The sequence below is a fragment of the Seriola dumerili genome, unplaced genomic scaffold (assembly GCF_002260705.1).
Source record: "Seriola dumerili isolate Sdu_G_001 unplaced genomic scaffold, Sdu_1.0 BDQW01000016.1, whole genome shotgun sequence".
NCBI lineage: Eukaryota > Metazoa > Chordata > Actinopteri > Carangiformes > Carangidae > Seriola > Seriola dumerili.
Window position 1 is genome coordinate 1,924,483 of NW_019174271.1, and position 22,799 is coordinate 1,947,281.

The window sequence follows — 22,799 nt, forward strand, 5'->3', positions numbered from 1 at the left end:
GGAACATGGGCTGTGGTGCTGGCCTCAGGTGGATTCTGACACCACTTTAGAAAACACAAAATAAAATGACTTTGCATTGCAAGCAAACAATGACATTTTAAGCAGATCTCCACAATATAATATTGAGAAACAAATTTTCACTTAAAAAATATTTTCTACTACCTTTATTAACTACGTCAGGTGTAAGTTATGTAGGAAGATTCACTGGTTTCAGAGTAGGTCTCTGCACACAGCTTGAATTGTAGATACTGTTACTATGAACCCTGAAAAGGAACAGAAGGTTTCCCTTTAACAAAGAGGGTGACCTTAAAATGTTTTGGAACAATTCTGTTTCTCGAAAGGAATTTAAAAAAATCTATCCTGATAAATAAGTCTTCTTTTATCTATCTGTATCACTGAGATAAGTATATTGTATAAATTGGATGTATATAAATGTATTAGAACAAAGGTGACATTAATAATTCAGCTGAGTTTAAATTAAAATGTTTGTTGCTAGTTGAACAAACAGATCTGTTTTCACCAAACTGCTCAGTATGAATCATATCATTTGGTTGCAGATGTGAACATAGTCCACAAAGTATAGATATCCCTGGTCAAATATTACTCCAATACAAGTACTTTTAAAAATGCTCAAGTGTTCAAAAATTTTTGTATGTGAACGCATTGTTGTATTGTTCCATATTTACAGAACATAATGACTCTGAAACAGCTGACTGACTGACTGACTGACTGTAGAACCTGTAGGATAAAAAGAATATGATACAAAGACTGTAGACATGGACATAAAAACACAATTGAATGAGCAAAAGGAGCTGCTGTAATTTTTTATGCAGTGATGAAATGGTTGTGGTAAACACAGAAAAAGTTTAAATTGAAAGGAATCTTTCTCTAAAATTTCAAACATGGACTTGAGATAATTTGCATCTTTGAAAATGAAAAATGAAACTGTATTTCAAAATCAGACATGCTAATGGCTACCATTAGCCTAAAACTAGCTGGCATCATTTTGTAGCACTAAATATGGCCACATTACTATAGTTTAGACCACCTGAAAAAACAGTAGGATAATGACATGGTTCAAATGTTTGCTATAAAAAATCTACCAACCAGGAGATTCTCAAAGAATTAAATCATCATAAACACTGTAAACATGTTGATTTAAAGATGTTTAACTTTCTGACCATAATTCAGTGTTGAACTTCAGCTTTGGCAGACGGATGAATCGAAATCGAAATAAAAAAAAAAATCAAACAGGTGTTCCATGATCCCCTGCAGCTGATAAACTCACTCAGAGCTAACTATGTGTGGTCTCTGGTGGTGCTGTAGCTGCTAGCTGCCATTTCTCACTGGGATTCCATTTGTCATGTTAGCTAGCTAAAGCTGACAGATGTGGTGTGCACTGAAAAGGTTTAGCAATGCAGATGAATGTATGAAAGCATGTTATTGGAATGTGTTACTGGTTAAAGCCCGATGCCCAGAGGTGTTTGAGGATTTGTTCATGGACTATAATTCATAGCCGCGTTAGTCTGTTTATAGTTTACAGTTTTATAGACCATCACTGGGTTCTGTTAATGTGGATTAGGGTATTGTGTGCAGGCTAATTTAATTCCATGTAATGTTTACATTCTGAAATACACTTTTTGAAGAAAACATTTTGAATTGTTCAGGACTTGACACTTTAGTCCAGGACTTGTTGACTTGATTTGGGATTTGAGTATCAAAATGTGACTCTTCCTCACTATATGAATCCAGTGCTTTCAACACCGACCTCTTCATCTGTGTGAGGAGCTGCTCATGATGAGTGTCTCTCTGCCTGTCTGTGGGACAGGCCCCAGCCTGCTCAGCTGGGGAGCTCCCAGTCTGATGCAGTGGTCAATAACAGGGACTGTCATGTACACCTCAGATTTACAGTGTAACTCTGAATCATGCCGCTGGAGAAGTTCTCTGATGACTCTGCGGCGGGCTGGAGTCAGAGCACAGGGAACTGGTGGCTAACGATGTGGAGTAAAGCAGAAATCATCTCCTGAATGCAGACAAGACCAAGGAGATGACAGTCAAGCTTAGGAGAGAGGGAACCACGACCAAACCCGTCATCATGAAGGGTGAGGAGGTAGGAGGAGGAGTTATGTAGCACTTTTAACACTAGACTAGACTGGAGGACCAACACTGACACTGTGAGCAGACTCTTGTTATCTGAGTGTTACAATTCCTGAGCGACCATAGGAGGAAAAATGAGGAGAGAGGAGTCCAGGGTGATGTTTTCAGCAGGAAAAGCTTTTTTTATTTTGTCAAATGTATATATATACTGTATATACGTATACATACACACATAATATACATACGTATAGATACACACATAAGTCTTAATAACTATTTACACGCCAGGCAGGCAGACAGGCAGAGGTAAGTTTACATACAATTCCACTGTTCACTGTGCGGTGAACATAGCATGCGATTCTTAATTTCCATTAACAAATACTATTAAATCACAACTCATGTGCAGCAGCACAGCACCCTCCCTGCAACACCTGACCCACACAACTACAAATATCTACCAATCAATGAATACATTTCAAAAATCACACCTGATTTAATACCTGACAATATGCACTTCAATTACATGTATGCTCACGTATCGAAATACTAATGATAGTGATATTTAGTATTGCGTGCGGTAATGGCAGTCTGTCATTACACTGAGGAAGCTCAGATCTTAGGATGCTGGAGATCTTCTACCAGTGGAGGAGTGAGTGTCGTCTACTGAGCTGTAGTCTACTGGGACCATCATTGGTCAAAACCTGGAGAGGTCTGAGTTAGTGAGGAACAGGAGGTCACTGAGCACACTGCTCTCAATACACTAAGACTTTTCTTTCTTTACAGAAGGTGTGTCAACAACAGAAGCAGGAATTCTTGAAGCTAGACAGCATCAGTGACTGAGAGACTGAGCTGCACAGCATCATCCAGCCTCTTTACAGCTCTGAAAACAGTTCAGACATCCAGACAAACAGCCTGCTTGTGTCTCTGCTTCTTCATCTTTCTCTATGTCAGTGGCGTGAAAGGTGTTTCTCATTCACACGCACCCTCACACACCAGTAACAGTGGAACTACCCTGCAGTGCACTGGCCTGACCATTGGGAGCAATTCGCGGTTCAGTAGCTAACCCCTAGAACACTTGTACATGTACACATGCACACAGGAACGGGCAGGAATTGAACCCTCAACCCTGGACAACTTGCTCAATAAGGGCAATAAAATATAAAAGACTATGACTCAAAATCCTAAGTGTGTTGGGCCCCTGACAGCTACTGGGCCCCAGTGCAGTGCATTACCTCAACACTGAAACTCAGCAGTCATTCACAAACACATAAATAAAAACAGTATGGGGTGTAATTTGATAACAAGACTTCTTAATTTTTTCTTATAATCAGTCACATTGCATCAAATGCAAAATGTTAGATGAATGACACTGAGAGTAAGATCTTGTTTTTCGTGATACAAGGCTAATGTCTGCACCACATTATACTGGCCTAACCCCAGAGCCCTTCCCAGCCTGGATTGCTGTTGACACTGCTTCTTGCTGCCTTGCTGGTTTCTTAGCAACGCACTTGTACCTAATGGGCAGAGTTACATCAGCCTTGGTCACAGTGAGTGAAAGAGCTGCTAGAGATGACGGAAGCTGCTAAAAGAAGAGCTAAAGTGAGGAATAACCAGCAGGATGAAAGGCTTTTAATGTGGATGTAATAGGCGAGGCAGAGGCCTGGAAGACTCTCCATACACCAACACATCTACAGGCATCAGTGTTCTTTATTTGTCAGTGCAGCCACACATAATCTATGAAGATTCTATTGTTTTCAGCCAGAACAAAAATAAATATAATCTGACTGAATCATAACCAGACTGCTGTGATGGAGGTATCATTTATGTATATACTGTTTCATATGTTTTTGTATGTTTTTAAATATGAAACAGTTGTTTATACACACACTGTGTGTGTGTGTGTGTGTGTGTGTGTGTGTGTGTGTGTGTGTGTGTGTGTGTGTGTGTGTGTGTGTGTGTGTGTAAATATATATATACACACACATATAGTTATATGTATATAAACTGTACACCTGTTTATATGTTTATATGTAAAAACATGAAATAATAATGTGAAAACATTTTACATATGTAACTCATTATGTTTGAAATGTGGGTCCACATGTGGTAAAAATAACATGGTAAATTTACATGTGTAATTTTACATTTAACAGTATATATTTTAACATTTGAAGACTAAATGTTGCTGCTATGCTTTTTCACATGTAAAATTCATTTTACACATGTAAAATCAAGACACAGAATTTGTTTCATGTTGTTTCATGTGATAAACAAGTGTCTATATGTCACTTTACCACATGTGAAGTGGTGCCTCACCTTTTTGAAACTGATGTTTTCATGTGTCCTCTGAAATACCTGAAATCACATGGTCATATATTATTTGAATTTGTCACATTAAACATCACATGTTCATGCAGTTAATGTTAAATGTGTTTCACATGATAAAATCACGTCTGTTACATCAAAGCATGTGACATTAAATATTATTTTTTGACTATGTTTAACATTAAAATGAAAATAAGTATGAGTTTTAATTTGTAAAATATCCAAAAATTACATGTGACTTCATCACATCTGAAATGCTTTTTCACATCATAAACCTAATGTGCCTACATGTGAATTTTCCGCAAGTGAAGTATGTCTTCATCTGTGAATTCAGATTATGTAGAGGATTTGTTGGATCTCTTGCTCGTTATAAATGTGATTTTATTGTTTGAACATTCTATTAAAAACTTTAGACATAACAAAAAAAAAAACAAACAAATGAAATCATCTCTGCAAAATTATTTTATTTAATCTCATTTGAGAATTTTCTTCGGTCAAAAACACAATCAATAAACAAGCAGTTTAGATTTGATTGAAGCTTTATTTCAAAATCACAAATAAACATTTACTCAATAAATACAGTTTTGCCCATGTGCTTAAATGTAGTGGCATCATTTTCTTTTCGGAGCATATTTACAGTACACCATAAATAAAAGAGATGGAGCACATTTCAGGCATTGACAAAACAGAAAAAAAAAAATTCAAAACTTGTATAAATATAGGTTCATCTAAGGACTGAAGAGACATAAAGAGAAAATCCAAGAGAAAACTTAAATCCTGTTGTACAAACATGCCCACAGAACAATAATTAACAGTTGCTTCAGGGATCTGTCATAATGAATGCAATTAAGCTGCCTTACCCAGCATTCAACAGGTCAAATTGCATATGGTCACAAGTGTCAGTCTTGCTATAGTCACTCAGAAATGATTACCACAGACATCAATATTTCCCATATCTCCTGTCATTTCTTTGAATGATACTTGAGTTTATGGTTCAGAGTGCTGGAGAATATACATCACGTGTCATGATTGGTCTCCACCAGGAGTATTCAACATGTAGTGAAGCAGCAGACTTCCTGTTTCACCCATTAAAATATGTCCAACAGTGCGTTCAGTATCCACTGTTCTCATTTGTACAATCATATTCATCATGGACATGATTCATGTGTCTGTATTTATTTTCCTGAAATATTACAAAAGAGAGAGAGGAGAAACATCTGGAGAATGGCTTTGCATATTAGTCTGTGAAGTTTCAAATGACATACTTCTCACTTCAGGGTCAACTCGTGCTCTTTCATCTGCATCACTGCAAAAGTGCACCACAACCACCCACCCTGTCGTTTCTCCTCATCCAAATGCATTGAAAAAGAAGGAGATCTCTTCACAAGAACTCCATCTCTTATAGTGCAAAAAGTTACAGAGCTCATCAAACTGAAGGTAATGGAACAGCTGGACCTGGAGACAGGGACAGATGTTAAAGCAAGATTCCAACCATTTTCTACTCAGTCCTGTTTCCATTCTTTTTCCATCACACTGATCAATACTGACCAAAATACTGTTAGTGAGAGTATGTCTCACATTCCCTCCTTTAAAAATCAAACCTGTTGACTCTCAGTCAATAATGAGACATGGACAGAAAGATACTGTACATTTGTCTAACAGCTGCTGCATGATGAGCACCGCTCCACCCGAACACTCTTCTGCTAAAGTGCTGGAAATATCAACAATTCAAAAGATTTCTGCACTAACACACTGTCTGACAGTGGTCACATGTACATTCTTATTACTGACATCACATCATTTATTTTCTTTGGCTCTATTCAGATCAGGTCTGACGATCTTTCAGACTGGCGCTCACCTGGTAGAAAATGAATCTATAGTTTGTTCCCAATTCATAACTGAGGAAAAATAAATTCATCAAAGTAATCATAAAGTCAGTCCTCAAGAAGCTGCAATGAAACATTATCTACCAGAATTAGAGGCGCTGCTATAATTATTCTGTTTTTGTAATGAGTAAATCTTTCAATTAAAATTCTGAGTGTTACTCCCTCTTGAGAATATTCACATAGCACCCATTCAGAGAAGATCAACGTGTTTCCTGCAGTCTGCTGCAAAGATTCAAAACTCAAGTTTGAGCAACATTTCAGTGTTGATCACATCAGTATTGACCAGTGTTGATCAGCGTTGATCAGTGTTGATCAGTATTGATCAGTGTTGATCAGCGGTGATTCTTATTGATCAGATCAGTGTTGATCAGTGTTGATCAGTATCGATCAGTGTTGATCAGCGTTGATCAGTGTTAATCAGTATTGGTCAGATCAGTGTTGATCAGTGTTGATCAGCGTTGACTCTTATTGATCAGATCAGTGTTGATCAGTGTTGATCAGTGTTGATCAGTGTTGATCAGTATTGATCAGTGTTGATCAGTGTTGATTCTTATTGATCAGATCAGTGTTGATCAGCGTTGATTCTTATTGATCAGATCAGTGTTGATCAGTATTGATCAGTATTGATCAGCGTTTATTCTTATTGATCAGATCAGTGTTGATCAGTGTTGATCAGTATTGATCAGTGTTGATCAGTGTTGATTCTTATTGATCAGATCAGCGTTGATCAGCGTTGATCAGTATTGATCAGATCAGTGTTGATCAGTGTTGATCAGTGTTGATCAGTATTGATCAGTATTGATCAGTGTTGATCAGTGTTGATCAGTATTGATCAGTATTGATCAGTGTTTATCAGATCAGTGATGATCAGGGTTGATCAGTATTGATCAATATTGATCAGTGTTGATCAGTATTGATCAATTTTGATCAGTGTTGATCAGTGTTGATCAGTGTTGATCAGTGTTGATCAATATTGATCAGTGTTGATCAGAGTTGATCAGTGTAATGGAAGAAGAACAGGCGCAGTGTTAGAACAGCACTAACCAGCTCTGTGTTGCTGCAGTCCCACTGCATGATGAGCGTTAGCTGCCGTTGGTAATGATGACAGAGGTGCCTTTGTGTCCGGGGGTCTGCTCTGCTGGGATGCGGAGGTGTGGGGTCACGTCGTAGTGGGTGGGGCCAGAGCTGGTGGAGGTGCAGTAGCCCCGGAGGCTCTCCGGGTCATAGAGGTGCTCCAGAGCGTAGCCTGTCAGGGAGTATGCTGTATGCTTGTCCAAATAGGGTCTTGGGTGGGTGTGGGAGGGGTAGAGGGCCGGGGCCAGGGAGGGAGAAGCCGAGCATGAGCCCGACCGACCAAGCGAGTTGTGTAATGGCAGAGAAAGGGGGGACATGTCTGTCTGGAGGTAGTCTTTGGGCTTGTTGAGGCGCTCAGACCCTGGACTGCTCAGCCTGGATAAGGGGGCAGGGCTATTTGCAGGGCTGATCACCTGACTCAACCCTCTGCACACCACTGACTGTAGTGGCAGGGGCCCCTGAGTATACTCAGGAGTGAAGCATGAACCGGGGCCCTTGGGCAGTCCATTGGCTGGTCCCAGTGGGGAGTCTGGGGGGGCCTTGCGCAGCTGCAGTCGACTTTCTTCCTCCTTGATCATCTGCTGCGTGGCTCGGATCAGCGTCTCGATCTTGCTGGGTTCCTGCAGGCTGCAGCGGTACTGATCAGCTCGGTATCGATCCCCTGAGTCACTGGCTGAGCCGGCGTCTGGAGAGCTGACCACACTGTCCTCGTCCCAGTGGGCCTGTCCTGCAGGGTGACACAGTTAGAGCAGTCAGTGCGGGGGGAACATTAACAGGAAGTAATGACATTCTTCATGTTCCTAATGTTAATCCTGCAACTAATGAAAACAAGCCTGATGCTACATACATGGCACAACAGCAACATATAATACGTACATGAAGTGTGTCCTGTGTTATGACTGAGACAACACTACACTCTGACACTGTCAGCAGGTTCAGTCTCTACAGTGGACTGATCCAGGTCTTAGTCCTCACCGTTGTAGTTGTGTATGGCTGTGATGTGCGGCATGCTGCTGTGATATCCATCATGGTTCTCCAGGGAACTCTTGCTCAGCGGTATGATGGAGCGGGTGGTGCCCCAGAACACGTTGCCACTGGGCGGAGGTGCTCCTAGAAAATATCGTCCCGCCTCACATCGACTCCGCTCGCAACGCTGACCTTGGCCGTGTGTGTGGAGGTGTGTGTGGTGCTGCTCCTCAGACGGGCTGTAGCAGGGTGTGCGAGGATCAGTGAACTGCCTGTACACACATGAGGCGTCCAGGCCTTCACTGTGCTCCAGTAGCTGAGGGGAGGCGGAGTCAGTGAGGGGGCTGCTGCCCCACGGACTGTCCTGGTCTGACTCTGACCGTTCTGTCTGGAAACTGGGATACTGCAGATAGAGATGTGGTGAGGGGACAAGAAAAGAGAAAATATAAAAACCTTTAAAGACCCTCTGATGAAAATCCAGTGTTTAACCTTGTTAACGTCCATATGATGTTTTTTATATAATACAGACATTTGATGAGTGAAATAATCATCAACATCATTTGCGAGTGTTTCCACCTTGAACTGCAGTGAACCAATCACAGTCTCATAAAAACAGATTCAGACAGCCAGGGTTTCATACATCACAAACCTCAGGAACCAATCCTGTCAACCTGTGTGGATGTGGGGCGGGGCTAAATAAACCTGAAATCCTTGTCAGTACAGAGAGAGTTAGCATTAGCGCAACTGCTAACAATGTGTCAGCCACTGCCAGTTACAAGCTAACAAACAACATATACAAATAAAAGATGCTAACTACGCTAACCGCTCTGATCCGTCTGCTAGTCTCTGTCTCTCTGAGTCTCTCTAACCATCTTGATACTCTCTGCTCCTTCACCTGTCCACCTGGAGCAGGCAGGTGGAGGGCAGGGCTCAAGGCCTGATCCAGATTTCTCAATCAGGAAGTAAGAGTGGACGAACCCATATTAAATTAAATATGACTCATAGCAGAGGATTTTTATACAGTTTAAAACATGTCTGGAGAGAAAGTTTAAATAAGGTGAGAGCCACATTTGAGATCCTCCATGATTATATTTCTGGATGCTTGACTTGGACATTATAGGTAGAAGAAAAAGAAGCAGCTGTTTCAGACACTGCAGCCACAAGCTACAAAACAAGCTCCTTAAAAATTTGAGCACTTCTGTTCCATTTTTTTGTCATGAATTGTTTGTCGTAACAATAATACTTAAATAAATGATCATAGTATTTGTGTTGTGTTAATGCTGATACGTTTTTCTATGAAGAGCTAGTCATCCCATAAAGAAAAGCCTGAACAGAAACAGGCTATGACACATTTGGCGGTGGTGTCACTTGAAATTACAGGTCTAACTGTTAAGATCTGTGAATACAACATTTTCACCAAGGCGTCTACAACAGTCACACAGGCTGTAAACAGAAGCCAACATTAGCCACGCCTATCTGGAAAAGAAATGACTGTCTGGTGTAAATCATAGACTGTAAATAAAGATGGACGTCGCCTCTGTGACGTCACCCACAGGTTTCTGAGGCTCGGAACTCCACTGTCTGACTCCGCCCCTAACTCCCAGCTAATCCGAAATGGTCAAAGAGGAGGGGCATGTCAGTTTGTGTCAAGCATACGCTCACCCACCTGTCACTCAAAGAGGCCACGCCCCCTCAATTCTCCATAACTTTAGTCCTTAATAAAATGTAAACAGGTGAGTTATATAAACAGGTGTCATGAAGGAGGAAATTAGCTCTAGAGACCAAAACAGTTTTTGTACCAGGCTGTAAACATGTTTATTTCTGCTGTAAAGTTGGACATTTTAACATGGGAGTCTATGGGGATTGACTCACTGTTGGAGCCAGACTCTAGTGGTCATTAGAGGAACTGCAGGTTTTGGTTCTTCAGCGTTGACTTCATGTTTCAGCCTCAGAGGTTGAAGCTTGGCGTAAACATCCATCACAGTTTACCCCTAGGAGATCTGCTGATCAGATGCTGAAACACTGTACTGTGTCTTTACACCAGCATCACATCATGTGTGTGAATTGACTGACTCCTCACCTGTGTGTATGGCGACAATCTGGCTTTGGTCTTGAGGCGGGACACTTTGCTCTTGGGAGTCCTGCAGCTATCCATGACGCTGCTGGCCGTGCTGCTGCTGCTGTAGGGGAAAGAAGCCTTGGACGTGGCCTGGTCCAGAGAGAGCTGCAGGCCTTTATACTCCGTCTCCCTGTGGACACAAGCAGAAATTGCATGTGGTGCATTCACAGCAATCTTGTTGATGTCTTGCATTTGCATGTCATAGATTTAATATGTTCCACAATTACATGAGGAGAGATCCTGTTTATTAAAGAACACAAACAGCTCGAGTACCTGCCTGTTTGTTTTATCTCTAGGTGCAAAAACCCATTAACATCTGTTTAGGAATTAGAGCCTCATCATGGCGCTGAGAAGACCAACATGCACAGAAATGTGTCTTTGTATTTTGCTGTGTGTGTTACTGTGTGTGTGTGTGTGTGTGTGTGTGTGTGTGTGAAGGGTGGGGGGGCTGAGGGGGCTGGAACGGCTGTTGGGACGCTTGTTTCACCAGAAGGATTGCAGCAAGGCCTTCAACAAACACTCTACAGAGGGAAAGCTGTCCAATCAAATACACTGGGAGATTAAAGGCTATGTCTGGTAAATCAGGCCCATAGGAGAAGCTTGGACGTCTCACTACTGGGAAATTGGAATTGATTTCTCACTAAAGTGATCTACAGATCTGGCAATGGATGATGAATCAGGTTTGAGACAACAGAAAACCTGGACAGGGTTCACTTTAGACAAACAGTGATCTGTTTTCTGCACACACCTCCCCTCCCTCAAACAAAAACACTAATTCTTACTTGCAGACATATTTCATAGGATCTATATCAGTTACATTTGGAGAGAGTCTGAATATATCACATTCAATTACTGCTTCAGCCCAGAAATCGACATATTTAGCCTCGGTTGTTAGGTTGATATCAGTGGATCATTTTTCACAGATTTTATAACATCATGACCTTAGCATGAACTGGGTGTAAAAACAGCTAATGCAGAGTCACAGGACGCTCACTGATGTTTGATGAGAATGTCATTGATGTGAATGATCAGCTGTTGCCTTCACAGTCACCAGATCTCCGCTGAACACAGTCATCTCCGACTCTCTACCACCAACTGTTTCAGCTCTGGTCTATTGTGCGAACATAAAAGAGGCAGTTGGTGGACTATACATACACTTGGGTCGATACATTCATTGATTTCAGACACCTGGTGAACACACACACACATCAGACACCGAGAAGTCTGTCTGTAAATGGACTGTTGTTGGGTCTAATGGCCTCGTGGCCGTGATGTTCTCGCTCCGATACCCAGCCAGGGGACCTTTGTTTCATGTCATACTCTCTCTCTCTCACTATCTCACTCTAAGTAAAGGCCTAAATGTCTATAAAATAATCTAAAAAATATACAATTCTGATGTTGAGCCCTAACAGTTCTTTTTATTGTGTTAATTATCTGACAACTCGTCAGATTTCTTCTCTCCTCACAGGTTTGAACTAGGTCTCCAAAGGCCTTTTCATATAAAGGCAATAAGTGGAGCCCTGTTCTATCTTTGTTCTGCCGGTGTATACATACATTACTAAGCTTACTAAACGTGTCAAAGTGTAGATGTATGAAAGTGTTGTGTTCACTTAAACAGAGAGGGATGGAGAGCGTGCTCCACACAGCAGACTGATGAGTTTACTCTGAGCTAGAATAGCAACAGCACTGATTAAACAGGAGAACTGTTGTGAGAGTCAGACAAACACAACACATGTGGTCACATGCTTTTGCAGCAGACGTGCCTTCACCCGAAGAGTTGCTAAATCACTGTCGGGTGGTGGTGGTGGGCAGTGGCAGGTCCACAGAGCCGGGACAGGAGGGACAAGGGTTATCAGAGCCGAACACACAGTGGGAGTTCACATGCAGGTGAAGTGCCCTTATCACCTGTCTTATCCACCACCTCCTGCTCCTGATAACAACACTAAACAACAGTCTGCCTCCTGCCTCCCTCTGTCTGTCTTTTGTCCCATTTATTATGCAGAAAAAAAGAAGCACACGGCTGCACTTCCACCACCACCGTGTATATTTAGTTTTTTTAGTTACGATATGTTTGGTATCCTTCGCTTGTGGCGCCACATTGTATTTTTCTGGTCTGGTGGCATGGGGTGTTTATCAGGGGCTGGTGACACCAGAGGGTCAACTGAATAGTCAAACAACTTGTTTCTATTTGAAGATAACAGTTTCTTGAAATTGTAAATTACATTGATTGTTAAACTTATTTTCAAAATTACATGCTTATATATAATAATATATATATATATAATATATTATATATAGTATATATATATATATATATATATATATATATATACACACACACACATACATACATACAGCACATTCCAAATTATTATGCAAACGTTATTTTTCTCAGATTTTCCTGAATAGTTGATGCAAATGACAGTCAGTATAATTTTCAAGTCATCAATGATAACAGTATTTTTTTCAAAAATAAAAAAGTCAAAATGCACTGTTCCAAATTATTATGCACAAGAGAGTTTCAAAACATTTTATAGGTTGTAAAGAACCATAAATGGTAATTTGTTGAATTTGCAGCATTAGGAGGTCATATTTACTGAAATCAAAAGCTATTTAAATCAAAAACATCTTAACAGGCCAAGTTACATGTTAGCATAGGACCCCTTTTTTGATATCACCTTCACAATTCTTGCATCCATTGAACTTGTGAGTTTTTGGAGAGTTTCTGCTTGAATTTCTTTGCAGGATGTCAGAATAGCCTCCCAGAGCTGCTGTTTTGATGTGAACTGCCTCCCACCCTCATAGATCTTTTGCTTGAGGATGCTCCAAAGGTTCTCAATAGGGTTGAGGTCAAGGGAAGATGGGGGCCACACCATGAGTTTCTCTCCTTTTATGCCCATAGCAGCCAATGAGGTATTCTTTGCAGCATGAGATGGTGCATTGTCATGCATGAAGATGATTTTGCTACGGAAGGCACGGTTCTTCTTTTTGTACCACGGAAGAAAGTGGTCAGTCAGAAACTCTACATACTTTGCCGAGGTCATTTTCACACCTTCAGGGACCCTAAAGGGGCCTACCAGCTCTCTCCCAATGATTCCAGCCCAAAACATGACTCCGCCACCTCCTTGCTGACGTCGCAGCTTTGTTGGGACATGGTGGCCATCCATCAACCATCCACTACTCCATCCATCTGGACCATCCAGGGTTGCACGGCACTCATCAGTAAACACGACTGTGTGAAAATTAGTCTTCATGTATTTCTGAGCCCACTGCAACCGTTTCTTCTTGTGAGCGTTGTTTAGGGGTGGCCGAATAGCAGGTTTATGCACAACTGCAAATCTCTGGAGGATCCTACACCTTGAGGTTCGTGGGACTCCAGAGGCACCAGTGGCTTCAAATACCTGTTTGCTGCTTTGTAATGGCATTTTAGAATTTGTCTGGCAGACACCTTCCTCATTATGCCTTTATCTGCACGAACCCGTCTGTGCTCTGAATCAGCCACAAATCTCTTTACAGTACGATGATCACGCTTAAGTTTTCGTGATATATCTAATGTTTTCATACCTTGTCCAAGGTATTGCACTATTGGACGCTTTTCGGCAGCAGAGATCCTTTTTCTTTCCCATATTGCTTGAAACCTGTGGCCTGCTTAATAATGTGGAACGTCCTTCTTAAGTAGTTTTCCTTTGATTGGGCTCACCTGGCAAACTAATTATCACAGGTGTCTGAGATTGATTTCAATGATCCAAAGAGCCCTGAGACACAATACCATCCATGAGTCTAATTGAAAAACAAAAAATTAAATGTTTATGACACTTAAATCCAATTTTCATAATAATTTGGAACGCGGTGTATATTCAATGTATATTTAAGGGTATGTATTTTTAAAATAGTGACTGCCTGTGGACATACAGTCCAAACATGGTGAGTATCTGACCATTATTCTGATGTGAAATTGCAGAGCGCCCCCTTTTGTAGAATCCAAAATTTTGATTATTTTCAGTTTTCCAAATATCATCCAAATAAACTACTTTTGTAGAAAAATGTTGCAATACAACCATCCATTTTATAAAACAGACATATCAAAGATATGAAAAAAACAATTGTGCTTTGTTCTACCTCGGGTGGAGGTTAGTTTAGTTCCTCTACTAGTCTGGCTCAGTCCACACAGCATCTCAAAAAGATTTACAAAAGCAGAACAAGGGGAACGGGAGGAGGGAAATAAGGCTGTGTTCCCCTGACAGCAAGCTGGAGCCCATAAACACTCATCAAGTTTACAGCCTATCAATTAAAAGGCCATAAACACAAACCTGTTATGGATTTGATGTAGGAGGTAGAGGGAATGTGTGTCAAGCTGTTCTCTGCCTTTGAATGCAGCCAGCCGCGCTGCTTAATGGAAGCTTTTATAGGCTGTATTCCCTCACTTGTACATCTGTGAAATACGCACATCAGGGGTAATAAAATAATGGGATAATAGGCGAGTAAATGGAAGCCCTCACTCACTAATAAGAGTGCAGCTCATGCAGGTAGAGGCTCTGCCATGATTACAGTTTGATTTTATTGGAAGGAGGTGAAAAATAGCAGCTTGTAATAAGGAGTGGCAACACAGTGCTGTCAGACTGTTAGTGAGACTCCAGCTTCTGTCTCTACAGTCTGAGATAACGTCCACCACATGAGGCCAGGTAACAACCAGCACATGAGCACTCTTAGCAAACTCAATAACAAAGGGCTCAGACATTCTGACATAACTGACACACAATAGAGAAGACACAGTGATAGAGCAGGAATGTCTGCCACCATCAAAGGCAGCTGTGGTTTCCCTAAAAGAAATCACAATCACAATCACTTCCTTTGTTTCTAACTCGGCCTTCAACAGTGAAGACTAAAGAAAACACAATATGACTTGACAAAGTTTCTTTATTGCCAGATTCTGAAAACCAGGCTTCAACAAACACATGTCATATTTCCAATTAACCTCCAGTTAATTGCTTCACGGGAACTGTTTGCGTAAATCTCTAGTATCAATACTCATTATCTTATCAAAGCAGAGAGTGACAGCACAACAGAGATCTGAGCCGCCCCTCCCTGCCCCGGAGCTGCCAGACACTTCAATCATATCACACCAGACTCACCTGACTGACACCTGCCGGGGTCCTCCCATCCACATACACTGCTACTGTCTATACAGTCCTAAGCAATATAAATACATGTTTTGTATCAATAATGAATATACATCAGTGGTTTCATATTTGCTTGGATTAAAAAGACTCAAGGTTTACATGACTGTGTCCTCAAGCCACTGTTAGGTCAGAGTGAATCATGAATGATCGGTACTGAATGTTCCATCAGTAATCCTCCATCACTTCCCTGAACCACTTCAGGCTCTGTCTACACTGCAAATCTTTTCAGACATCTGATGGAGTAGATATCCACATCAGCTGCTGCTGATGTTCTGCCTCCATTTTCTTACTGTCATCAAAACATTATCTGTTATAACCATTAATCAGGCTCCCTCATCTGTGTGTGGTGCTTCATGACAAGAAGAAGGGGTTAAACTGAAAATATACATATTTTGATTGGAGGAAGAGGGGAATATAGTGGATGTGTTGGGGACTACTTTCAGTGGTGGATTAATACACATTTGGTTCTCTGATGAGTCAAAGTAAACTACAGTGTGTGTGTTTATGCTAAAGAAGGAACATTTCACCAAGTTCAGCAGTGTTGTTCACTGTGTTTAATAGTTTGGGGGCAGGAACGGAATGAGTGAAATAGTATCTCGATCTTTTTCAAGCTTGGGGCCAATTCACAACTTGAATCAGTTTTCTCCCTGAAAAATGCAGGGATATGACTGACACATATTTCTTAGGACTTGCAAGAAGTGCAAGATAGCTTAGCATTAATAAGAAAAGATGTGCACCACCTGTAAGAAACACAGGTGATCACACACACCTATGGACTGTCACCAGCAGATGGTTCAACTAAATGGAGAACAGACGACTTTAATTATAAGATTCAGAAGAGACAAAGCAGAGTGTTTCCTGACAAGACCTCAGCCTCATGTCTGCAGATAGATGCTAACTACCGTTAGCCACCTAGCAAGTGCGGACAGACTGAACAAAGTAGAATCCACATCATCAGTCGACTCCTGTGACTTCAACTCTGAGATAATGCCCAACAAACTCAGGTCAGATCAGTGTGCAGAGTATTTTTTCATTCTGTACCTCTTGTAGATGTGAAATTCATGCATTCATGCAAATTCAAGACATGTGCAGTCTCACAATCTGCAGAGTGTGTGAATACAGTACAGTCACCGTCACTGTTTATAGGCTGTTGTGACTCATGTCAGCTAATGTGCCCTGCTATCATCTACAAGAAAACAGATTTTAATGATGTTGTTCTAAATATCCAAAACAGAAAATTGAATGAATCCAATTAATTCTATGTATAGCCCAGTCCTACATGAATGCATCAGTACACAGCTTCACTAAAATCAACTAAGCTACATGCTTGTGTCTGACAAATTATCAACGGATACCGATATTTTTGTCACACTGTGGCAGTGAGAGCAGCAGTAGTTGCCATGGTTGACACGTGAAGCACCTTACAGGAAGTCACAGTCCTGACCACACTGCCTAATCAGCATGTGATCTCTGGGAGACTCTGGGCGCAGTAACACCACAGCAGTGGCCACTCACCACTAACATCGACATAACACCAGTAGACTGATGTCATCAAGGTAAATACAGCAGCGTTCGGGACACTCACGTGAGGACGTAGTTGACACTGACGATGCAGTGAGGTCGGGACGAGCGGCTGTTGTGTACGATGGTTGCATAACTCTGAACCCAGACCCAGCCGCCATGCTTGGCCAAGAAACGGTAATACTTCGTGGTCACCTGACCTTTCACCAGCACTGCAACAACGAGAGGAGGAAGAAACAACAGCAGGTGATCACTGTGGGGAAACAATCCAAACAAACTACAGTGTATCGAATTATAGGAGCTAATATTGGAAGCTGGGTGTATTTTTTTCATCTCATTCTTTTGTGAATTAACATTATACACCAGCTGCTTTACCATTATTAAAATTAACACATTAATGGAATAACACAACATGAAAATCACAATATAAGATAGTATGTACTGTATCTGCACTGTGTGTGTGCATGTGTATGTGTACGTGTGTGTGTGTGTGTGTGTGTGTTCGTGTGTGTGTGTGTGTGTGTGTGTGTGTGTGTGTGTGTGTGTGTGTGTGTGTGTGTGGAGAGAATTTGTAAGAAGGTAAAACAAACCTAACTCACACAAGTGATGAGCACAACGCAGGTGGAAGGAGTCACAGCTGTGGACGTGATTATAGAGCGTCTTCTCTATTAGATCCTGAGGCTCGTAGCCTGTCAGCTCTGCAACCCTGAGCAAGACACACACACACACACACACACACACACACACATTCTCAGGGGTTATTAAGTCCATTATTTACACATACGCACTTAAATATCAAATACAAACTATGGTGTGCAGTGGAACACAGAACACTGTGTGGTGGAGGACGTACCGTGAGTCCAGGAAGATGAGCTTCATGTCCAGGCTGGCTCTGAACATGAACATATTGCTGTGCAGTTTGATCTCGGTGACGGCGCTGGGCGGCAGCGAGTGACCAACTGCCACCAGCCCGACGTTCTGGTAGCAGCCGTCAAACGGGGACATGTCCAGGCTGTACTGACGGATCTTCAGGTAGCCACTACAGTGGATCACCTGGGCCGAGAGTTCACAGACAGACACGTGAGGCGTAAACATCATACCACACATGTTCCTGTAGCCCTTTAGTCCTGTTCAACATGGGATCAGAGGGAGCTCAGCAACCACATCCAGAGGAGCTTGATATCTGTGACGTCTGGTGGATTGTGTCACTCGGACCTTCGGACAGTTTGTTTTCTGAATGATCACATTTCAGCAGGACAGCTGAACTCGAGCTGAGGCTTCAAACTGACAAACTTTACCACTGTGAAAAAATGCAGCTTTCTCAATCATTTTAATGAGACCAACACAGGAGAGCTCTGAGGATTTCTGCTAATGATGAAAAATAAAATATTTGTTATTATAAAACTGTCTCAAACTGAATGTTTAGCCGGTACCTGAAGCAGCATATACCCACCAACACACCCCACTGCATTGTGGTCATTTCAGTCTGAATGGCTGCAATTAATAATTAATAAATTACCACAATAAAATGATGACTAAATTAAGTGTTTCTGTTGTTTTCTTCCTTTCTCTATGTTTCATCAATAGAAATTTTCAGCCCTAGTTTCAGTCTGGTAGGAAACAAATTCAGGGTCTTTCTGTGTGGGTTGGAACATACCAAACATACAATACATCATTTTTTAACAGGCATGTCTACCCAGTGAATTCCCTGCCTCGCTGTGATGCTAACGTATCTTCCCAGAGTGCACTCTGCAGGCATCGAGGAATAAACTGTACCTGGAGACCATTCGACCGTTTGTGGTGATAATTTAGGAAAAAGAAGAACTGTTCTTTCGACTAAAGCGGATATTTTGGAAATTTTGGAGTGTTAAGTAATTTTTTGGTTTTTTTTGGCAAACAGGAAATGCAAAATTTGGAAAATGGAAAATGAAAATGGCCTCACACAATATATCTGCATAGCTGACAGAACAATCTGTCTTTCAGCCATTAGGGAGAGAGCTCCTCAAAGAAATGGAAACAGCTACAGTTCAGTGAGAACTCAGCTGCTGAAGACTGTGTGACACAATCAAAAGCTCCGGAACAAACAAGTAACTGGACCTTGAATTGAATTGAATTGTTTGGCTACTATTATATTTATTTTAATCTCCTATAGTTTCAACCTTGTTCGTCCAACAGTCTGTGTCAAAGCAACATACAACCAGATTTACATGACATTTATTTTCTTATTAGCTAAAATTCTGCTAAACTGATGTTTTTTGTTTGATTGATATGACCGAATGTTAACCAGGATGTGTCATTATTCATGTTTCAGAATCGTCAGTTAAAAAGTAAAAACATAAAGTAAAGACAGGTGTGTTGGTGTTCTACCTTGTAGCCTCCACAGGTGAGACCAGCGTTTCTTTTAGCGAGGACACATTTCATTCTCAGGAAGAAGGAGCGCTCCATCTCATACTCTGCAGAGAGAAAAAGAAAAAACAGTTATTTCTGCTTTCTGACGAGTCCATATCATCTACAGTACAACGTGTCTGTGTTGTTGATTACCTTGAACAAAGTGTGAGTGGTAAGGCTGGTGTGCTGTGAGGACGGCGGTCATTTCATCATGGTCTGCTGGATGGATGTATTCATAGATGCTGTTTCCTGTCAATTCTACCTGTAGAAATAAACATTCACCTCAGAGCTGTGACACATCAGCACCGACACACACACAGAGGACGTTACGTCAAGCTCGCCAAAACCAACCTGCGACAGACCCAAGTGGACTGATGCTGTTTCTGATATGTACATGATTTTCCCATCTGAAGCGACCACGAAGATGAAGCCGTCTAACGTCTGGAAGAAACAATAACAACAGTGTTGTTGGGTTAGACGCTGACAAAAGGCAAATACTTCAATAAAATCAATGTTATTGTCTTGATTTCTACAGACAATGTTAATCCACCATACTGTCTGAGTCTATCATTAAACTGTAGAGACACTATTACAGCAGACAGACTGGTTGTGCTAACAACATCATGACAAATTAACAAAATACAACAACGACATGAGGCATGTGTTCCCAGGTAAACTAATGCAGTCAAATACAAATGGCATGTAACTCTGAGAGAGGTGCTGATTCAGCTTCATGGTTATTGTAAATCATCGCACTGAGATGTGTTGCTAATATTTGTTCCACTCCATTTTCATCATTACAAAAAAACCTCATGAAAGTACTATTTATTACCGGCTGTTGTATTCGACTTCTTCAGTTTAGCTTTGGTGTAGCCTAGCCTAATAAACTGGCAGCTGAGTGGAGGAATATATGTTAGGCTACTATTACAGCAGCGCAATTAATCAAAATATAATCAAAATGTCAATGTGGCCAGGTGCAATATCCAAATCACAGGAGCTGCAATTTTTTGATGAAGGTAAGATGTGTCACATTGTCGTGCATTGTTAGCACCATAAGTGTTGTGTTGCTGCAGAGACGCCCCGGCCTACAAATCATATTCTGCAGATGTAAAGGAGCAGGTTTGTTTGGTGCAACCAAACCACACCATCATCATTTTTATATTTTTTTCACTGAAAATAAAGAAATTACTTTTCCAAATGAAATTGTGACTCGTATCATAATATATGCCAAAATAATCACAATATGAATTTTTTGCATGTCGTTCAGCCCCAGTCTGCTGCCTGCTACTCTGTGACTCGACTCATGATTTTAGACAGCGTGCTGGAATCAGAGGCGTGATGTCGACGTCCTGTCCCGCCATGCCGGCTCAATCCGGCTCTGTGACTCCCTCCACTGCCGGCATAAAGGCGGAACAAAAACCCTTCACCCATTCTGTGTTCATAGCTACCTTTTATATACAGAACAGCGAGGTGGAATAAAGGCACAACATTCCTGCGTGGCTGTGTAAAAGAGGCTTGATGTTTGTGTGACTAGTACTAGCCAACCTGTGATTCTCTGTGGCCTGTATCTGTGCAGCCTGTCTGTCCAGCCTGCAGCCTGCAGCCCTGCTCCCTCATGTTATTGCTGATGTGAGAGGGGCTGCAGGACAGACTGAGGCTCTGTGCGTGACCAGGAATGTGTTCAGCTCATTTCACTCTTCACAAAAATGAAGGCAGCAGGAGGCAGATGGCAGCAGCCACTAAACCACACAAACACAGTCTACCCAAGGCTGGATAAAAATAACAATAACAATAACAATAAAAATAAAATGTATATTCTCTCTGTCATTCTAATGAACATTTTAAGTAACCTTGTAGCATGTCAGTCAGTTGCAAACATCAAAGCTAATTTTTTCTTTTGCTTTTTTTTTGCTGTTGCTTGTGTGAATAACACAAAACCACACAGTCAATACCTGTAATAGATGGGAGCCCAATTCCTGGCTGACTCCATCCAGAGAACTGCTGCGACTCACATGACCCCAGGACTCCCCAAGACCTGGGAACAAATCACAAACACAGAGGAAACAATATAATTACAAGACACGAAATGTCTTATTTTACAGTGAAAACAGGAGGGGAGCAGTATGTCTGAAAACCAAGAGAGGCCTATTTACCCGCAGAATTACAGTAACAATCATGATTTTATTGTATTGTGGGCACATTATCGCTACAACTGAGGGTTTAATTACAGTAGATAATGGTAGCAATAATGTCTATGTCCCATAAGCTGCTTTTACAGACCAATAGAGTCTCATTTGGGCTGTTTTCCTCCTTTATCCTTCAGTACACAGTTAGTGAATAGGCTTTCAGTTCTAAGACTGCACACACACTATAAGGCTCCTTAAACTGCAGCACTGACCATCACACGCTGTGACAGACTCCTACAGTGTCTGCAGCCTGCAGCTCTAAAAATAGGCCACACCAAACCTAAAAATAGACTTGGACCGGACCACGAACCGGATCATTGCAAATATTGTAGTGTGAAAATATTTTCTCAAAGCCGTCAGAACAGTAGTAAAAATAACACGTCCAGTGGTGTGAAGCCAGCACAGCAGATAGGTGTGTGTGTGTGTGTGTGTGTGTGTGTGTGTGTGTGTGTGTGTGGTGTGTGTGCGTGTGCGTGCGCGCAGCAGCGCTCCCTATTCACATGTAAATCCCGCTCTGCTGAATAAACAGGCAGCATGCAGGGATTACAGCGCCCCGCCGCCTCCCGCTTCATATGGACGAATATGGACTTCACATTAGCATAAAAACACACACACACACACACACACACACACACACCTCATTCCTAGATGATTAAATAAAATACAGAAGTAAATGACATATTGTTGTTCGGTATCAACATCCGCGCATTTGATTTGACAGTTTCGCACCAGGAGCGGGAGTTCGGGGGAGCCGGGGATCGAACCGTCGACCCAGGACCCACCGGACAAACCTGCGCTAGGCCTACCACCTGAGCCATAGTACCTCCCTCCGTGCCCGGCTTTCATTTCATACGAAAAGTAAATATATGTGTAATATGTATAAATTTAAAGCATTTAAATTCAACAAACAACACAGAGAGAGCGCGCGCATTTAAACACGAGCCCAGAAAACAGGAAAAAGAAAATTGTTGATGTTAAATTCACCGAGGAGAGTTCAGTCTTTCACCGGCTCCTCAGTCACTGTGCTGTGGTTTTATCATTTACTGTCGGGGGGGGG

At 41.6% G+C, this 22,799-nt stretch overlaps 1 protein-coding gene across 1 annotated transcript in view; it reads right to left on the reverse strand.

Moving 5' to 3' along the window:
• Window positions 1-7,390: 7,390 nt before the first annotated feature.
• The window catches only part of LOC111226025 (single-minded homolog 1-A-like), a 42,298-nt gene continuing 26,889 nt past the window's right edge, over window positions 7,391-22,799 (reverse strand). Inside the window, exons 2-11 of the mRNA XM_022751106.1 lie at window positions 21,509-21,591; window positions 19,908-19,997; window positions 19,710-19,818; window positions 19,536-19,621; window positions 18,022-18,221; window positions 17,768-17,874; window positions 17,233-17,380; window positions 10,429-10,597; window positions 8,358-8,751; window positions 7,391-8,109 (exon numbers count right to left, since the gene is read on the reverse strand). Coding sequence (XP_022606827.1) covers window positions 7,391-8,109; window positions 8,358-8,751; window positions 10,429-10,597; window positions 17,233-17,380; window positions 17,768-17,874; window positions 18,022-18,221; window positions 19,536-19,621; window positions 19,710-19,818; window positions 19,908-19,997; window positions 21,509-21,591 — 2,105 coding nt within the window. The remainder of the gene's footprint in view (window positions 8,110-8,357; window positions 8,752-10,428; window positions 10,598-17,232; window positions 17,381-17,767; window positions 17,875-18,021; window positions 18,222-19,535; window positions 19,622-19,709; window positions 19,819-19,907; window positions 19,998-21,508; window positions 21,592-22,799) is intronic.